The sequence below is a fragment of the Cyrtonyx montezumae genome, unplaced genomic scaffold (assembly GCF_038088225.1).
Source record: "Cyrtonyx montezumae isolate F1298 unplaced genomic scaffold, pur_monq_1.0 scaffold_3, whole genome shotgun sequence".
NCBI lineage: Eukaryota > Metazoa > Chordata > Aves > Galliformes > Odontophoridae > Cyrtonyx > Cyrtonyx montezumae.
In genome coordinates this window covers 112,690,842-112,710,373 of record NW_027072034.1, presented here as the reverse complement: position 1 = coordinate 112,710,373, position 19,532 = coordinate 112,690,842, and the positions used below count along the sequence as shown (strand labels likewise).

Here is a 19,532-nt window from a genome sequence, read left to right as displayed (position 1 = left end):
TGATCCTGAAGTTAGATCACTGTAAGCAGGATCCTCCTGAAGCTGGGGAAACCTCATACTAATACAAACCTTGCTCACGCAATTTCAGCCGCCAAACAAGGACCTGGAGTCTATTCAGGCAAAATTGAGATCACCCAAAGACGGTCTCTTAAATTACTCCAAAGCAGAAATGTAAGGCAGTGATGAACACTTATCTGAAGTTTGAAAACTCCTCTGTCAGAAGACTGTGCTCCCAAAACATAACATTTTAGGCATCATGCTAGCTAACGAGCCAGCTCCCAGGAAGACAGCTTTAACAGGACAATAACTCACAAAAATATATTAGTGATTAAGTTGCAAAATAAAGCTGACAGCAGTCTGGATATACCAGCAGCATGCGTAAGACACAACTTCAACTTTCATTTCTAACCCAACCCGCTGCCTTACACATGTTACAAAGCAGGTTTTAATTATGCTGTCTTGAGAAAACACCAGCACATCTGAGTATGACACGCGACAAGCCCTAAAGGAGCTTCTAAAACCAGACAGGCTCCATCACTTCAGTTATTACCAGAGGCACAGTATAAAGGGGAAAAGAAAATATATATGTTTTCCAGAAAAAAAAAAAAGAAATGTCCACGTGTTGGGCCACTTTTCAAGGAGAACTCCGAGTGCTTGGCATTGCTTCAGGAAGAAAATAAGTGTACTTCTGGGCTAAGTCATTTGGCAAAGGCAGTGATCGTAGCACAGCTTTCTTTAGGGATCACTTGTGTAGGCACTGATCTTGGTAATGCTAGATGTCCATCAAAATGCTTTCTGCCTGTTACACGAGAAACAAAAAGGCTTCCAGATGCAGAATTTCAACATCAAAGAAGAGGTTTTCTCTTAGTAGTTTAGACATTTCTAAAGGCAGCCATGCTGCCTTTCTTTATTCCTTGGGGTGGGGGAGAAGGGAAAACAAAGACAAAGAATTCAGCCAAGAGCTTCGCTTCACTGTAGAGGCCTGTCAGATCCACCAGTGAGCTCCAGATCCTCAGAGAACAGCACTGCCCACTTGGAGTACAGATTTGCCAAAATCCACTTGGATTTTCCCATAGCAGGCAGCAGCAGTTCAATGAGACTATGCTTCAGGGGACAACTTTTGCCTAGACAGTTAACATGGAGATCCAGAAGAGAAAGACTTAAGGCTGAGCGTTTCTCCAGATCCATGCTAAGCCTACAAAAATTAAGGTTAATTCCTTAATTAAAGATCTATCTTCCTAGGAATAAATATTATTAAAAGTCACCAGATGGTAATATCCGAGATACTCTCACCAAGTATCTTTAATTGAATGAATCACAAACGAGGGCTGCACTACACTGGAGATTTCGCTGGCGGTGCGAAGCGGAGTGACAGTCACCACACTTCCTGGTCCTTGGGGCCGGATAGACCCCTTTTGCTGTGGGTTGGGGCCAACATGTTTCACCTTGCCTCAGCCTGGGGCGAAGGCAGCACGTGATCAGTTATCACGGTGCATTTCAGTACGTGGCAGTGGCTTGCTAGCATTGCTAAGTGCTCGAGCCCTAGGTTGGGTACGGGTTTTCCTCCCCCCGTTGCTTATCAAATTGCTCCCATGTGATGAACTAAAATAGCAAAAGGTACTTGTGTCAAAATAAAGAGCGTCCACACATTAAATTAAGCTGGTATTGACTGATACACCACTACCTTAGATCAGCACAGCTTTCCTACCACGCACACAGAGCCAGAATTTGGAGGAAGGGTTTTCCCAGGCAATCATTTGTGCTTTTTATGCAGGAGCAAAGGCATTCCCTACCCAAATTGGTTCCATCAGAATAGATGAGCAGCTGCCCACACACTGTAACCATGCAAGCAAAAGACAAAACATGTCAAAAACATTACTTAAGCTCAACTCTTAATTGAATGGAAGTAAAAGAGAAATAAACAGGGAGCACGGGCTGCGTGAGATCCTGATAGGAACTGAGGAGCTGGAGAGCACTGTGCAGGCAGGTCCTTCAGCTGCTGAAACACAGCGTCACAAGTAAATCTCAGAAAATCATTTGGAAATGGTTCCAGCGTGGCAGCACACAGAATATGACACCTTCAGCATAATCTGCAAAGACAATTTCATGAGAGAAGAATTACACCTGTCCGTTAATTTCTGTCGGCCTCAATTTAAAATCTCCCATGATTGCAAAGCTTTGAATGAATCCTGCTTTCACCTCGTTCCCATTTAAAAAAAGAAAAGAAATAAAAGAAATAAATAAATCCCAAGCTCCTCAAACTTGCAGCCAGCTCAAATGAGATTTGAGCAAAATACCAGAAGTGCTGCAGTGAAGAGTTTGGTGCATTTGCTGAGTGCACAGAAAGGCTCCAGAAATAGCATGCAAAGCCAAGGTTTGGCAAGAGCAACGCAGTTTACCCTGAAAGAGGAAAGTCAGACTTGCTAAATGAATAGCGACAGTAGCAAACCGTGCCTTAATGCAGGAGCGACCCCAGGGACTCCTCTCCTCAGGGCAGAAGTGCTGTGGTCCCACTCTAGTGGTTTTACTCAAGAAGCAGAAAGCTGTGGCGGAGAGAGAAGAGGTAAACTGAGGCCATGTCTTCGGTATCAAGCAGTCTTCACGTCACCTTCTGCCTCAGACAGACAAAAATAGTAAGAGGCGGGAAGACCTAGATTTTGTGTTTGTTTGCTTGGGAAACCTATTTATTTCTGAGAAAGCAGCAATGATCAAAGCCCAAAATTCTGGATTATTTTCCTCACAAAGTCTCAAGACATGGGCTCAGAACTCTTCTACTGGCACGTAATGCGATGGCTAAAAATACTTTTCCATGATCCATGAGGACAGAATGAAGCGTGAGGCCCCTGGGCCTCCAAGCCAGCTCAGAAGAGACCAGAGCACCTTGAAGCACTGCACAGGCACCAACACCATATCCTCAGCAGCTTTCTGTGACCTCTCCAATTCACACACATTCACACCGACTTCAAAGAACCACAGAATCATTAAGGTTGGAACAGACCTCTAAGATCACCTGGTCCAACTGTCAGCCTACCCCCACCATGTCCTCAAGTGCCACATCCACACATCTCAAGCACCTCCAGGGACGGTGACTCAACCACCTCCCTGTGCAGCCTGTGCCACTGCAGCACCGCTCCTTCTGGGAAGAAATATTTCCTAATATTCAACCTGAACATCCCCTGGAGCAACTTGAGGCCGTTAGCTCTTGTCCTATTGCTGCCACTGTCTGCATCCGCTGAACCAAAAGCAGGATGCTGTAAAGATGCTTTCCCGGCTCATATGAAAACTCTCCTCTCTGCTTTCTATCCCTATCAGGAAATCTTCACCAAGGACTCGGCTCATGTTCTCTGTGCACCTCTCTGGTTACGCCACGATGGAGCTGCTTGCACTCACCGTAATGCGTCTACCACCGCCAAAATTAACAGCAGCCCACTGCTATCAGCTTGGGTATCGGCAGCACTCGAACCTCAGCCTCGTGGGTCTCTTAGCTTGAATTTAAGAGAACCACTTATCTCATGCTAGGGATTTGTGCGTGGGCCAGAGTCAAACTAGGGCAACACTTAAGCTGCATCTCAAACTCACGCTGTAATGAAGCAAAAGCTGCAACTTCAAGCTCTTAAGGAGCACAGCAGGGACACCTCCTGCAGCTGCTCAGAATTAGATAGCTTCTAAGAAAGGTGTGCGAATCTTGAAAATCTAAAACAGCTTGGGTGCCTGAGACTGAACTGCTTAGTAGCAAGTCAGGCTGCAGCACTCTCTCATAGGCATCACCCGGGCCCCAGCACACCAGTGTGTGTGAGAAGCACAGGACAGAGAGTGATATGACAAGGGGAAATGGCTTTAAACTAAAAGACAGCAGATTTAGGTTGGACTTTAGGAAGAAATTCATTACTCAGCATGGTGAGGCACTAGCACAGGCTGCCCAGGGAAACTGTGGTGTCCCATCCCTGGAGGCACACAAAGCCAGGTTGGATGGGGCCGTGGGCAGCCTGAGCAGCTGGGTGGCAGTCCTGCACATGGCACAAGGTTGGAGCTCAATGATCTTTAAGGTCGGTCCTTCTAATGTAAGCCATTCTATGATTATGATTGTATAAAGTTTCAGAATGGCAGAGTGCCAAAGGCATCTCTGGACAAAAGGCCTTAAAAATGACAGCGCCATCCAACTGTTGCAGACAAAGGAAACGCGTGGCCGCCATCAAGATACAGTGAGAATGATGGCCACATAAAAAAACCACCACGCTCTCTGCACGTTCCGTTCCTGACTTAACTCCTGTACAATTAGGGGACAGCTCTAATAACAGCCCCTACAAATCCAGCTGTCACAGTTTGCTAATTCAGTGATTGCCCACTGAGATCTCATTACCTCGGTCAGTCCGTATGGCCAACAGCTCACGTGGGCATGGCCATTTCTCAGCCTGGCCCCGCCAGAGACCTGCAGAGAGGAGGTGAGCACAGAGCTGCAACACTCGGATTCTGGGGCCATGCAACAGGGTCACAGTATAGGGACAAGAAGAAGGGAAACACCTGCTCCAGAGCTTGAAGACGACAAAATGCTTAAAGACCTAGAAAAATAATTAAGCAGACTAACGAGCCATGGCTGGCCAAGGAGCACAGGTCAAGGAAAATACAAGTCCTCGGTGTGGGGAGAAACAAAGACGGGCAAAATCAGCTCTCGAAGCAGAAGAGGACCAGGTTACAGTTCTGTAGTGGGGCTGTGACAAGCAGGGATAGAACGGGATGTGTCAAGAGGAGAAATTTACTCTGGAGCTTCGGGGCTGGGATAAGCATTAGCGGGTGAACAAAAGGGAACGGCTGCGGTGGATCAGAACAGGGAACGGGGTGGGACAGCAAAGCCAAGGGGGTTGTTTTGTTATTGTTTTGTTTTGTTTGTTTGTTTTAAAAGGAAGCTAATAGCAAAACAGTGGCAGCTTCAGAGGCTTTGCTCTGCTCCTCCCAGCTTGCGGGGAACCTCCCGCCCCGCTGGGGGAAGGAAGGGCTGCTGGGGATCCTGCAGCCCTCCCGCCCTCATCCGTGGCTGGGGGCGAGGGGGTTCCCATATCAGCGCCTCGGCAGCACGGAGCTCCTTGCACCGGCACCGGCCGCCTGCCCAATTCAGACCTGTAATCTCCCTCGACTTTGATTTAATGCAGCAATTACTGGTAATGTGGTTTGAAGGAGATAAATGCCCAGTACAGGGCTGGCTGGCACTGACGCTCATTCCGCTCATGATGCGAGAACAGTTTTAATTAAAATCCCCTTTATGATAAAGGAGCTGCTTGACTGGATGTTTCTGTGCAGCCCTGATACGGAGCCTCCTCCAAAGCGGATTAGAAATCAAAGTTTCCCCCTTCTCGCTACTGGCAACACACAAAAATATGGAACACAGTCACCATGTCACCCCTCTGCAATTTCCTTAACCCTACAACTGCTGGGAAAATGCCCACGTCTGCTTCAGAACGATTGCCACCTCTTGTCATGGCTCTAAGTGCTTTCCAAAAATTAAGCACCGGGGCCACTTCAATTAGGATAAACACATCCAGAGAGCTCAGACCCCATGATCCAAAATCCCCTCTCCCTCTCCCTGGTGGAAAGGGAATTAGTGTGGCTGCTCGTGCTGCAGACCTGTCGCTGCAATGAGAAGGAGATCAGAGCATTTTGGCAGGATGGGAGGAAGCTGGGATCTGGCCGAAAGGCTGGAAAAGAAGGTTTAAAGGAGGTTCTGCTGCGTGAGGCAGAGGAGGGCTGGCAGGGAAGAGGGAACAGCCCCACGAGATAAAGGAAGAAAACCTGGCGGGGTGGTCACAATCCCAGCGCAGACATGTCCCAGCAATGATCTGTCAGCTCTTGATCAAGTTACAACAAATGGAGGTGCAGTTTTGGGTTGGTTTTCTCCTTTACAGCATAGGAAATACCAGAGATGAATACATTACGCACAGCTAGTTTCTATTATTGTGAGTGCCAAGAGCAGATTGTCACAGTGAGAAATTGGCCTTGTGCATTACACAGAAAAGGCAGCGCTGGGTTTGGAGGCCAGCAGACGGTGCAATGGGAAGATAAAGAGCCTTGAGTCTGGATGCACATAATTTCATTCCTCAAGCGACCGAGCACACGTAAAGATTAAAAGGCTGATTTAAGCAGCTTGAAATCCTCCTTGACCCTCGGAATAGATCTGGGGTCACAGGGCTGCCCAAGCCTTGTCCCAAGACCCCCCTGGAGCCTTTGCCTCGTTACCACAGGATTGCTCCCTACTCCCCAAAACTTACTTCTCCCATGGAGCCTTCAATGGTATGCTGTTCACAGAAACCTTCTTTCGTTTCTTTTTTCCCTAGGTTAAAGTGGCTCTCATGCTCCTCGATCGCCTCCGCCTTCGGACAGCACAGTATCAAAAACAGATGGGGAAAATAAAGGAATCCTGATGGGAACCAGAAGGGACTGGGCACAACACCTCAACCTCTGGAAGCCCAAAGCACCAGGTCAGGATACCATCAGGAGCAGCCCACTATGCAGCAGGACCCTCAAGGGCAAAGCACCAGGTTGCAAATGGCAACATGAAGATGTAACGGGGTTTTGCTGGTCTGCTAGGGGAAAAATACAAAACCAAAAAAGGCCTGGTGTAATTAACAAGATTAAAGGGGGATTTAGGATCAGGACAGAAAAGCAACGGGCCAGATTGATCCTTACAGGATTAAAACTGGAATCCTACTAAGAGTCCAGTGGTTGAGAGATCAACGCAATGTAATGGGATTAAATCAACATCAGCTTTTGTTTTTACACAACTCAGCCCCCAGTGCCCGCAATTGCTCTGCTCTGGATATGGAGAAGAAGGATGGATGGGGACCCCCCAAAACTCTGCGTGGGCCTCAACCAGGCTCCTCTCCACTTCAGCCCTGATATCACTGAGCAGCAGGCGCTAGCAAATCCAGAAACATAGGACAAGAACCTAAGTGTGCAACGAGTGGTCCAAATGGACCAAAAAGCTGAGGATTAACAAAGTCACTGCTCCAGCCAGCTCTAAACCAAGTGGTATTGAGTGCAACAGGATCACCCTGTGACTGATGGTTGGGAAAGCCAGGAGGACAGTCCCAGCTGTATCCAGGCACTCTGCAGACAGGCAATTGGATTTTGATATTGTCTCGTGCTGAAGAGGAACAAAAGAAGCAGTATACTCTGCAGAACGTATCAGCAAACACATTTAAGACAAATTATCACGTGTCCCCATTGCACAACAATATCCAAGAATTACAAAAGTGAGAAAAGCCTCTTTCAGAACATATCGTTTGCATTACAGCTGGTGCAACACATGCAGGCCAGCTGCACCTTGATTCCACTGCCCTAAAATTTCCAAAGCTTGCTGGTAATTTGAGTTGGTAGCAGAGGGAGGGAAGGAGGGGGCCAGTACAAGGCACTTGGCTCTTTCTAGACATCTATACTATTTTGGAAGTTCTTATCCTTGTAGGAGAGAAAAAGCACGTATGTTTAAGTTTGATGGTATCCATCAGCACCGCACTTGCTGAAGAGGGAAGGAGTGCTTATCACACACCTGTTCTCAACAGCTGCATTTGAGAGCCACGTTCCACATGCAAGGAAAAAGCATTAAAGCATCTCATATTTCTGCAGCACTTCTGAGTCCTGAAGATGTTTAGAAACAGTGGTTATACATACACTAAATGCACCCCAGCAAAGTCTGTCCTCTTTTCAGTGGACACTGTTCTAGCTGAAGCTTCCCCAGCATCAAAACTTTAATGGCCCTTGTGACAGAAATGAGAAGTTACAGAGCAGCAATAGGCAGATGACACTGCATGCATTTTCTGTGTCCTAGGCACATTTACATATTTGAACTTCAGCTTCTTTCTGCATTTAAACTTTGTTTCAACACTGGATGATTTATAAATTACAAAAAAAGTGCAGAGGAGTGTTCCAGTATCATCCAATGCCAGCTTCTTAAATCATGATGAATAATAATCCCCAAGAATATCTAAAAAACAATTGTCATCTGGTCAAAATATTTTCACATTACCGTTGTCTTAATGTCCCAGATTCAATTAGAGCATTGTGTGGGGGACAGTATGTTTCACTTGGGTAGGAGAAAAACCAACTGCCTTTGCCCTGGATTCAGCTACAGACCCAAGAACCATCTGGTAAAAAATCAACAGCATTGTGCAGGCAGCATATTAGTCATGAGATGTAGGACTCTGAGAACAATGAAAACTAAATTTGAGGGACAGACAAGGGAAGCTTAATTACTTGCTTAAGCTTCTTCACAGCTCTGAGGAATCCTTAACACTTTCAGCAAAAGAATTTAGCACCAGAGGGCACAGAGCACATCCTCGACTGATTTCTTAATTTTCAGCAGACCCGTTTTCACTTCCAGTGTGGGATTATCTGTGCTGGTCCACCACCACACAGCCTGCCTCCCCAGCGAATGGCTGCAGGATGCGTCACCTTGCGCTAGGTATGGGGCGGCACCCACAACCACCGCACTACAGACCTGAGGGCAGACTGCACATCCTCCTCCAAACCAACTTCCTAAAGAATACATCTGCCTGACATCACAGCCTGACTCAAACTCTACCCAGAAGCCCTCACTGATTGGGTACACCTCCAGCATGGGATCACCTCCAGCTAATCACACAAGTCATCTTCTAGAGAAGCATACACACATATGTGTCCCTTGTGACTGCTTAGGGCTTTGGCAAAAATGTCATCCAAATCCAGATCCACTCAAAGACCTTTCCTGTATCAACTCTGTAACCTTTGGGGTTGGGATAAGCGTGAAGTTCTGGCACTGTTGGATGTAAGATTTGCAAATAAAGCACACTGGGAAGTGCAGGAAACACAGATGTTCAGCCTCAGGTCGCTATTATCTACACTCTTCCTCAAACCTTCAGCTGGAAACCAGGAAGGCTGAGGTTTATTCTTTTATTCTCTGAAGGTTTCTCCTCTTCCTTCCAAGATAAACAGGCTGCTTTGTGGAAAACTAACTCACACAGAACTCAGTCCCCACCAGTCTCCCAAGACTTGGGCAGATTTACAGCAGAGTCCCCCGTGCTCACTGCTGTTTGCACAGGTGGGAATAGAGCAGACAGGCAGAAGAGCTGCAGGAGAAATTCACGCTGTGTCAGCCAGCCAAAATCCTTGCGATTCTTTTGTTTGGACTCATCAAGGAAGTAAATTCCTGAATGTGATGGTAATGTGACAGATGCTGATTTTACCTGTTTTCATACTAATCAGCTGTAGGGTGCAGAATGGATGATCATGATTCCTAATCTCCCTTCTCTGAAGCTGGTAGCTTAATTTGAAATGCCTTCTCCCTCTGCGCTGCACTGGGGTTTCTTGTCTCTGTAGTGACCTTGGCATCTTCTGGGATTACAGGCCTGAAGGAACACAGAACTGGAAAAGATTGCCTGAATTATCAGCTCTAGTCCCCTAATAACACAGGCGGTCACATTATACAATCTCTTTCAGACAATCTTCTTTCTCCATTTCCCAAATCTCCAAAGCCTGTCTAAAACCCCAGATGCAAATAGACTCAAGCTGCTTTGTCACACTCCTCCCTGGGGAACACAGTGAGGATGTCCCAGAAGAAGCTGCACACAGAGCAGCTCAGGTACGGAAGCAGTACAGGCGTGTTCATAAGGTGCTGCACCAAAGCTAATAAACCTTATCGAGCAGCAGAACTCATTATCTCAGTTGCAGTGCTGGACAAACACAACTATATTACCTCAGGATTCAAGCTGCTGCATATGCATGCCACAGTATGGCACCACAAGGACTTGCAGGCTGGGGAATCAGCTTACCAGCTGCTAGCTCAGGAATCTCTGCATGAGCTCCATTTTATGATTTCCCAGGGCTTCCCTGCTCCGGAGCACGAATCTAAAACTGGTGTTTATATTAGCAAGAAGTGCCTTTTGCCACTTTCACAGAAATCCACCCAGATCTGACCTCTGAAGATGCAGCATAGTGGCATTCAGGGAAACCTCCCTGCAGCCTGCCAGCAGCTCCCACCCCCTCACCTCTCTCTGGGCTGACCACGCCGTGTGCGTACCTTCACGGCAGCTGCATGCTCTCCAGCCCTCCACAGCCTCAGTTTATGGCTGCTGTGTTAATTTGCCATACCTACCAAACGAGTTCCAGCCAAAGGCCCACAGGCACAGCCAGACTTCCCACCCCAGGCCTGTTACCAGAACAGAGCAAGCAGGATATCTTCCTGGATAACCACTCGCTCTGCTGCTGCCCAACACGTGCTTTGAAAGCCACTCTGTAACGACCATACCTCACAGGGAAAAACAACAGCACCACCAACAACAAAAAAAGATGTGGCATGAGGAAAAGCACGTTGCTAAGGCCCAAGTTTGGCAGCACAGTTGGGTTTCCAGTCCCTTGGTGGTAAAGCTGATGAGCTCGGAGCCTAGGGGGAAAATTTATTCCAGTGAATGCAAAGAGAGGCTTTTAAGTGACAAAAAGGCAAGTAAAAGGCAGGTCAAGAAGAAAACCAACAGAAATAATTCAAAATAAGCTTGGCAAGCTTAGTAGCCCTATTCTTGCTTGTATGGTAGATAATTAGTAGGTCTAGGTACGATATTCACTTTCATAGGCCTCTAGAGAAAGAAATCATTTCTAGCTGCAATAGGCAGCCAGCCCTCTCACAAACACTCAGCATGTCCTCTGCACATGGCTTTAAGAAACAAGGAAATTATCTATAGCCACTATAATCAAACATCAGAGCAATGAATCCAGCGCTTTCCTATCAGAAGCCTAGCAACAGCATGGACCTCCCCTACCTTGGTCTCTCCTGGCTTTGATAGTTTCAGCTGCCTTTGAGCATGGGCGAAGGATGGTTGATAAATTGCTTGCTAGGGCTGCTGCCCCTTCCTTTTAACCTTTCTTGTAACAACAGACCTCCAACAAGGCAACATTCATACATGCAACTCTCAGAACACATCATGCTCTTTAGAAAACACTTGGAATGAAATGACTGTAGATTGTATCTTATGACTCACAGCACACGGAGATTCATCTGCTCATAAATGAAAAAAAAAATAGGGCTTTCTTATCCAGAAAAGAGTTGGAACACTTTCCCCACACCCAAACCACCCTGGCTCCTGGCTGTCTCCAGCATGGTGCTGGCTTGGTCTCGCCGAGCAAGGACCCACTCCCCTTCCTATCAGCAATTATCCCATGGCCGTCCACAAAATCAATGACCAGGAGCCTTTCTGAGCAGCTTGGAAGCTTAGGCAAAGATGGTGAAGGAGAGCAGGGACAGGTGTATGTTTAGGTGCTCCCTTATGAACAAAACGCTGCCTGCAAAACCAGAGCTCCTACATACAGAGAGAAGTGCCCACCTTGAATTTCAGCACTGATGTTTGAATGCACACACTTGAACAGTCTGCGACATCAGAAAGAGACTATCAAACTGTCTCTGCCTCAGGAAGGCTTTATACAACTGCATCCCACACAATAAAAGTGTTAAGATAAATAGTCTCTCTTGATATTTAATGGCACAGCTAGTCTGCCGCCTTCACTTCCCGCACAATGCCAAGCATTAGGTCACCGCGACAGATATTTAAGTTTCCCACTCTCCAGGTCCCCACAGCCCACAATCCCCTGCAGCCTCCAAGGCTCTCATTTAGAGCATTCTGCAACAAGTTTCACTCCAGGGAATACAGTTCAGCAAGCAGGAATGTCAGCCTGAACACCGGATGCAGAGCTGGTTCCTTTTAGAGGATAAGCACTATAATCAAGGGACTATGATGTTGCATATAGGCTGTACTTATGGGTCCTGCATCCACGCCATGCCACAGCTACTTAGAAAGGTGTGCTCTCCTCTTTATTGTATTACTTGTCAAATGTGACGACATTCGGTATTGCAGAGGCTCTTTGAGGAAGATAATTCTGTAACTTGCACCCCTAAGGGGGGAAGAAACATTACGGTTGCTGTGGGAACCTTAATTCTGGATTTCAGGACTTGCATATTTAAAACCTCAAATTTAACTTTGCATTAATGTAGCTTCATGCATTGAATTAAGGAATGACTCAGTATAAATCTCTGTGCATCTCCCAAAGTCCTGACGTCCCAAGGACAAGAGGCTCAGAGCAGCAGCACAGCAGCATGGAGAACGTGAAGGAGAACTTGCAGATGTGGAAGCAAGAAAGCAGCACAGTGGAGGCATGGCAAAGCCAGCACCATACCACATATGCAGCTCAGGGCTCATGGTTGCCCCCACAGAAAATGATGAGGCCCAAAAAGCTCAAAGCAGAAAGATGAAAGGGCACGAAGGAAAAGGTTCCTGAAAGGAGTGAGGAGGGGAAGATTCCCTGAAAGTAACAGGATAACTTGTGTTAGGATGAGAAAGATCGTACCCAGATAGCATAAATCTACTCATTTTTTGTAATTATCGTGGCACGGTTCCCAGATGATGCCCTTACAACCTGTTCAACTATTCTAGTATTTAACCCACTCCCTGGAAGTTTAACTGCAATGCAAGCAATGCACCGGTGCTGCCCTACGTCAGGGGCAAGCCTGCAGAGAGCTCGTTGGAAAGTGCCCCAAAACTCAACCCCGCCTTAGGAACAGGGGTGCAGCACTTCACCCCTTGCCCCGAGGCCGGCCCCTGTGCTGGCTGACACTTTTGCTTCCCAGGAGGGCAACTGCACACCTGCCACCAGCAGCGGGAGGAAGGACACCGGGCCTGCACCCTCTGCTTCTCAGCCCAGTAAGGAACATCCCCACTGTTTACTGCTTATCTCAGCAGCAGCGTGGCTGAATTACTTCTTGGCTTAACCCACGCGCTAGTGAAGCACAAATCTTAGCCCAGCCACAGAGCCTGCCCAGCCTCCCTCGATAAAAACCCACGTGCCAAGCTGGGGTCTGCCTGTGAGGTTGTGGGGGGAAAGGCAAAGGGGTGACGTGCCTGCCAGCAGGGCCGGTGTACGGGAACAAGCAACTGTGCATACCCAGTGCAGAGTCAAGTTACTCTGCAACAAAGATAGAGTGTGTGTGTGTATGCGCACAGGAGGGAAGGAAAATCCTTTTGCCTGGGCTCCAAGGCTTGTTTTGTTGTTGAAATAAATCTGTGTTTGTTCCTGGCAGGGACAGGGAGTCAGACCCTACAGGCAGCAGCTATCAGAGCCCCCAGCTTCAGAGTTAGGGACAGATTAAAAGAAAAAAAAAGGGACAAACTTTGGCATTGATTACTTTTAACCTCCTGTATCTAGGTGAGGAGCCCAAGGGCAAACTGCTGATCTCGAGGGTGCCCAGAGCAGACAAAGCTGCGTGCCTGAGACAAACTGAGCAACCCAGCAGCTGGCTGCTCCAGAGGAAATTCCAGTCCCTGCTCAAAGGCTGAAAATACATACGCTTTTATGTATGCTTTTACTTTGCTCGCTGGATCTATATAACATTTTACACATGTTTTTCCTGACATTATTTTCCATATTCCACCAGAAACTTGAGCAACTGTGCCACTTCTGGAAAAACAACCTCACATCCAACTTTTGTCCCAGCAGCTTCTCCCTCCGCCCCCAGGCCCCCAGATCACGCTGCTTCCCCGCCATCGCAGATCCTTTTGAGCAGGGCTCCTCTGCTACCTGGGCTGTCTGTCAGCAGCGCCAAAAGCCCGAAAAGCAGAGGCACATGGGTGCACAGGGAAAAAAGGATATACAGGTTTCAGATGGGAGACAGCGAGCAGCATTATACAGAGAATTCTGTATGTGAGGCACCTGCCTGAAGCTGTTCTCTCCGTAGGAACTCAGAACTGCAGGAAAAGCCTGCTCAATACCCAGTTAGCAGTACATGCTCTACATTTTTCTTTTTTAAAGGGGAAACTAAAGCCCGCTGTGTGTAGAGGCTGCGGAGCTAAGCTTAATAGAGAAGGCCGCTCGTGTTAGTGCGGAGCCTTTCAGCTTTCCATTCCTTATATGTGCAAAGTGTGCAAGCCCGCACACACAGCTCTCTACTCACCCAGAGGTACATCATGTTAGCCTGGGTCGCTCGAACCCAGCAGTGAGATGATCCGGGAACGCGGGAGGCACTTCAGGAAAAAGCTGTCGAGACTGAGATTATTTTTTTTTCTTTTAAATAAAAAAATAGAAAAATCCAAATGGCTCAGTTTGAGGCTTAGAAAGCGTCTCGCCTCCTCCTCCCCCCTCCTCCAGCTCTGGCTGCTCCGCACAGCGCTCTCGCACTTAATCTCTCCCTGGGAGTTCCCAGCCCGTGTGTCTGCACTGGCGTGCACAGCACACACTCTGCATTTGCCTCCAGGGAATTTCTCTCTGTCATTCTACTTCTGAAAACACGATCTCGGCCTCGCAAGATTCTTGCAAGAGGCAGGGATGGGTGGGGTTAGAAATAAATGCAGCCCAGCTCCCAGCGCCTGAACGTGCTCCTTTTAGAAGAGGGCTCTCCGTGCAGGGAGGAGGCAGAAAGCCATCTTTGGAGGCTGGGGACAGGTCCCCCTTGCTCATCGCTTGCCCAGGACCGGTCCCCCAGCCGGGTGCTATGCACAGCACAGCGTGGCTTCACCTGCCCCATCGGCCAACACCCACAATTTGGTCCCGGTTCTTCAGCCACGCTTAATCACCACCACCGGCGGGCGCTGAGGGGGAATCCTGAAGCTGAGAAAACAACACCGGTCACCCCGAGCGAGGTGAACACTGGAGTGAGCTCGGAGACAGGCAACTCTCAGATAAAGGGGTTAATGTGCTTCTGCAGGTGGCTTAGCCTGCATGGATTTCACAGGCTCGGCAGTGCCGGAGGGAAAGCAGCAGCTGGCTCCAGCTCCCCGGAGCATATCGGGTGTCATGCACAGCCTGGCCCAGGCAGCAGCCCCTCACTGCACCGTGCTCCCACCCTTCTCCCCTCTCCAGATTACCCACTGGCCTGCCTGAGGCCAGCAAGACTTGACAGGCCCATCCCCGTGAGCCTTCAGCCTGTGCCCAGCACCAGGGGACAAGTGTCACTTCTCGTCTCCTTCACCTGTCACACACAGCTCTGCCAGACTCGGGAAACGGGTTTTGCGACCCCTTTCCACTTCCCTCTTCAAAATGAAGAATCATCTTTCCTCTCCAGGCTCCAAATGCTAAGTTAAAATTGGCCTCTTCTCAAATGGGGAGGAAAAAAAAAATTTAAAAAAATGGTGTTTTCACTGAGGCACCGGTCTCCTTGGAAATGAGCGTTGAAGAAATATTTTTATCTATGGCAAAGAGAGAGAAAAGGTGCTCTTTCACGTATCCTCTCCGCTCCTTTTGCTCACAGACTACCTGAAGGCAACGGGGCGGACCAGCAGCAGAAACCCTGCTCCTGCCCTGGTGACATGGGGAACAAGCGGGCCCTGCTCCCAGACAAGGCCTGGCCTCAAACAGGGACAATGCCAGCTAGGCCTCCACCTCTGCTCTCACCTCTCAACAGGTCAGGTCTCAAGGTGAAAAGCCATGTTCCTAAATATCACAACTAGATGCTTCAGTTCATGTTTCAGCAGTGAGGTCAGGCCAGTGGCAGCTCCCAGCTCAGCCCACCTGTAAATTCAGGCAGGCTCTTCTGCATCTCATACACCCGATGAGCTTTTCAAGATTTTCTTCTGATCTAGAATCCTGACTCAAAAATGACCTTACCGTCATTTTAACAAAAGCTAAGATTCCCTGCACAGAGAGAAGAAAGTTAGAAGACACATGGACTGAGAGAGCAAACCCAAATTCATCTTACTTCACAGGTATTTCCACGGAACACTCGAAAAAGATGAGTGCTCAAAACTAAGCTGAAATGCAGGCAACAAGCTCCCTAACACCAAGACACACACAAAATTCCTCCTCCTTTTCCAGGCTCTCTCATTCTTTAGACCACTTTTCCAAGGGAGGGGAAGGAGAAAGAGAATCCTTCTCTGAGTGTTTGGTTTCATTTAATTCATTCGAGTTGGATATTAGGAATTTTTTTTTTCCTTCAGAAGAACAGTGCTGCAGTGGCACAGGCTGCTCAGGGAGGTGGGGCAGCCACTGTCCCTGGAGGTGCTCCAGAACCATGTGGATGTGGCACTGAGGATGTGGTCAGTGGGCATGGTGGGGATGGGCTGATGGTTGGACCAGGTAGTCTTAGAGGCCTTTTCCCACCTTAATGAATCTGAGTTTCTATCTTCAGGGACTGGTTACAAATCGTCCCAGCTGCTCCACAGCTGGAGAGGCTACATTAAACCTCCAAAGTGAAGCAAGGCTGATCAGCCCTCCTCAAGTCATCCAAATGCTGGCTTGGGACCTATCTGTTGCCACTGAAGTGAAGCCACCGCCTCTCCATGAAAGCAGCAACAGACTTCAGGTGATGACACACTACAGACATGGAGCACTCTAGGATGAACTGTAATAGCAGGTTTCCCTATGCTCAGTAATCTCAAGTACTGAGAGGGTACCTGACCAGGAAGGAAATAACACTGTGGGATACCTCTAGCAGCACTGCTGCTCTGATTCAGCTGAGTGCTGCCCAGATGGACAGTGAAATGCCCAAGAACATGGAAGTGCGCTCCCAAGGCTCTCCACAGCTACAGACAGCACTGGTGGCAGTGGGGCTTCAGGTTATAAACAAGATAAAGCTTTATTTGGCTGAGATTGAGGGTAAAGGCATGGCAGGGCGGTGGGGCAAACTGCTGAGCCTAGCATAAGCTTTTTTTTCAGCCGTCCCAAGATTATACAGAATTTCAACTGTATCCACGTTAAAGTTCTGTATACAGAATTTCATGAAAAGGTATCCACAAAAAAAACCAACATGCTTTTCTGAAAGGAAATTTATACTACTACTGTGTTAAGAGGACAAGATGTTAACGAGTCTGATTCCAGAAAAAAAAACGCACAAAGCAAGATGTCACTAAGACAGGGCTCTGAAACAGGTAGCTAGGATCCTCAGCAAATTCTTTGTCTTAATCCTAACGCCAGCGTTCTCCAGGATGTAGAGAACTCATGTCTGTGGACATGCACGGGATCTGTTAGGGATCTTTCCTGTCTCAGAAAGGATTAGAAAGAAAAAGAAACACATTTTAAAATTAAGATAGACTGAGCTAAGAGAAAAAATGCTCAGAGCTTTAGACTAGTGAAACATGGGCACATCTTCTCCAAGGGGAAGCTGTTGTGTAAATCAAAGTGAAAAGGGGAAAAACAGCCTGAGGAAGATATTAATGCTTGCTAGAGAGGTAAGGAAGGTGTCAGCAAGTAACAAAATGGGAAAGAGAGAAAAGGGAGCAAGTAACCACTTGTATTTGGCAAAATAAGAGACACTGGTAAAACAGGAAAAAAAATCCACCTGTGAGTTGGACTTGATCATCCCTTTGGGTCCCTTCCAAGCTGGGATATTCTGCCATTCTGTGCTGGTGTATCTGTATCAAAAGCTCTACAAATATAAGAAGAATTGTGGCTGCTCAGTTATGTGCACACAATTCAATCCCAGAATACCACCGGTAGAAATGTTTCCAACAAGCCAAGTGTTTAGAAAAAAATCATTTTAAGACGTTCTAACCTATTTAGGGAAGATCTCAGTGGGCAAACGAAGAGCAGGTATGGCACCATTTCAAACTGACATTATCTGTTTCTAGCTGATTGTGTCTCAGAGGCACATGATTTCAAATGCTTGTGGATTAACATTCTAGCAGATAAAGCTCAAGACAGGGTATGAGCTAGTGTGTCTGCTACACACTACTGAAATCACATTAGATAGTAAGCAGGATGAGTGGCTAGCTAAGCACCTCTTCATAATGGAGGAAAAGCCCATATGATCACCAGGAATTTCAAAGGGAATGACACACACAGGAGGCGTCATGGAGCTGATGCCAGAGAACACCCCTGAAATTTCTAAATTATAGAAAACAATTTCTTAGCTCAAGGAGTGTTACATTTAAAATGAGCAATTTCATATTAGATTTCATCTCGACAGAAAAGAGCAATCAATCGTAGAAATAGAAATTAGCAGTAGCTTGGGTAAAAAAAGATTGTGACAATCACTTTTTGATATGTGGAAGCAGAAAGGAAACTAAGCCTAGGAAACTAAGTACATTTACTTATATACTTGGCATTTGAGTGGGACCAGAAGTACATTGGCCTGCTTTTCCTGGACAAACAGATCACTTATTGGGCTCGCCAGTCACATTCCCACACTTGAACGTTGTTACATATTCTAGCAAGTGGGGAAGAAAGCAAAGCTGAGAGAAGGAAACAAATTAGGAAGGGGAAAAAAAATGACAAGGGAGTCCTAAGAACAGGAAGAGAAACCTACAGCCAGAGCTGAAGGACGATAATGAGTTTTTCAAAGGTTCTCAAGAACAGCAACCACAGCAATCAGCTTGATGTGCTACTATGGGGAAAAGGCAGAAACACTACCAATACTGCAGAAAGAACTGAAGCATTCAATACGTATTTCTGTTCTATATTTGGAAAAAAAAGTCAGCTGTTGTGGTCCCGTGATAACAAAATACCTTCCATTCCAGCAGTAACTAAGGAAGATGTTCCAACAGCTTCCCAACAAACACCACTGTTGTCTTCTTATCTAGCAAAAGCTTACAAACAGGAGGAATGTAACCAGATAACAAGTGGGTTTTAACCAAAATACAGCTGCAAACACATTCAGGTGTAGACACTTAGGAAGGCCTGCAGTTTGTGTCTAATTGCTCTGCCTCTATTCACAGCACCAACAAGCTGTAAGTACACTGCTCCTGCTGTAGGGCCAAATGCACAACCACAACTCAGTGACACCCTCAAATGCAAGTGCTGGTTGGAACCTGTATCCTGAAAGCCTCGCTGCTGTTAGCTGAAATTGACCAAAAAATGATACCCCCACCAACTCCAGAATGCAACAACAGGGAAGCCACAGGTAGGGGAGCACAAATTAAACTGTGTTCCCAAACACATTTGGGAGAGCATTCAGATACATGAATGAAAAATACTGATCATGAAGACATCCACTCCTGATGTTTAACACGGCCTCCTGGCAACCTTTCCTACAAAACAAACCTGAAAATAGTTTTTAAAAACAGCCTGAACGCTAAGGGAAGACAAAGTTCTTTCATGATTAATAACTGCTTCTGAATGCACGTGTTCCTCTTCACCGTGCAGCTCTCCTCAACTCAAAAGTGGGAGGGGAGGTATTCTGAAGTTGGGATAGGTTGAAGAGGCAAATTTCATTTCAAAGTAGCTGCTCTCACATTTCATACAGGCTCTGGATTCAGATTGAGGATGCCCATCGTCCCACCACAGTAAACACTTCACCAACTGCCCACAAAGGCCTGACTGCAGATGGGAAGGGAGACATGCTCTGCACTGCTCAAAGGCACACTTCTCTGAGTAAGTGGCTGCATTCCACAGCTTATCTGACTCTAGCAGAATGTCCCAGCAAGAGAACACAGGAATAGGACTCCCGCTATCTGTGGGGTTTGAGTGTGCCTGGAGTCTTGTTTTGGTTTTGTTTTTTTTTTAATTTGTTTTTTAAAGAAGATTAGAGATGGGGTTGGGAACCACCTGGGGAGAGGCACAGAAGGCGGCTCTGGGCACACCTGCAGTTCCTATGGAGA

The 19,532-nt window shown here is 47.2% G+C and overlaps 1 protein-coding gene across 9 annotated transcripts in view; it reads right to left on the bottom strand.

The window, feature by feature from the left end:
• Window positions 1-19,532, bottom strand: part of RBFOX2 (RNA binding fox-1 homolog 2) — a 153,808-nt gene that overhangs the window by 87,641 nt on the left and 46,635 nt on the right. The window contains exon 1 of one of the 9 annotated variants that reach the window (XM_065743063.1): window positions 13,958-14,208. The exons of the other annotated variants lie outside the window; for them this stretch is intronic. Within the exon in view, the coding sequence (XP_065599135.1) occupies window positions 13,958-13,972 (15 nt within the window). The 5' untranslated portion in view covers window positions 13,973-14,208. Of the gene's footprint in view, window positions 1-13,957; window positions 14,209-19,532 lie in introns of those variants that run through there. 9 annotated transcript variants of the gene reach the window in all.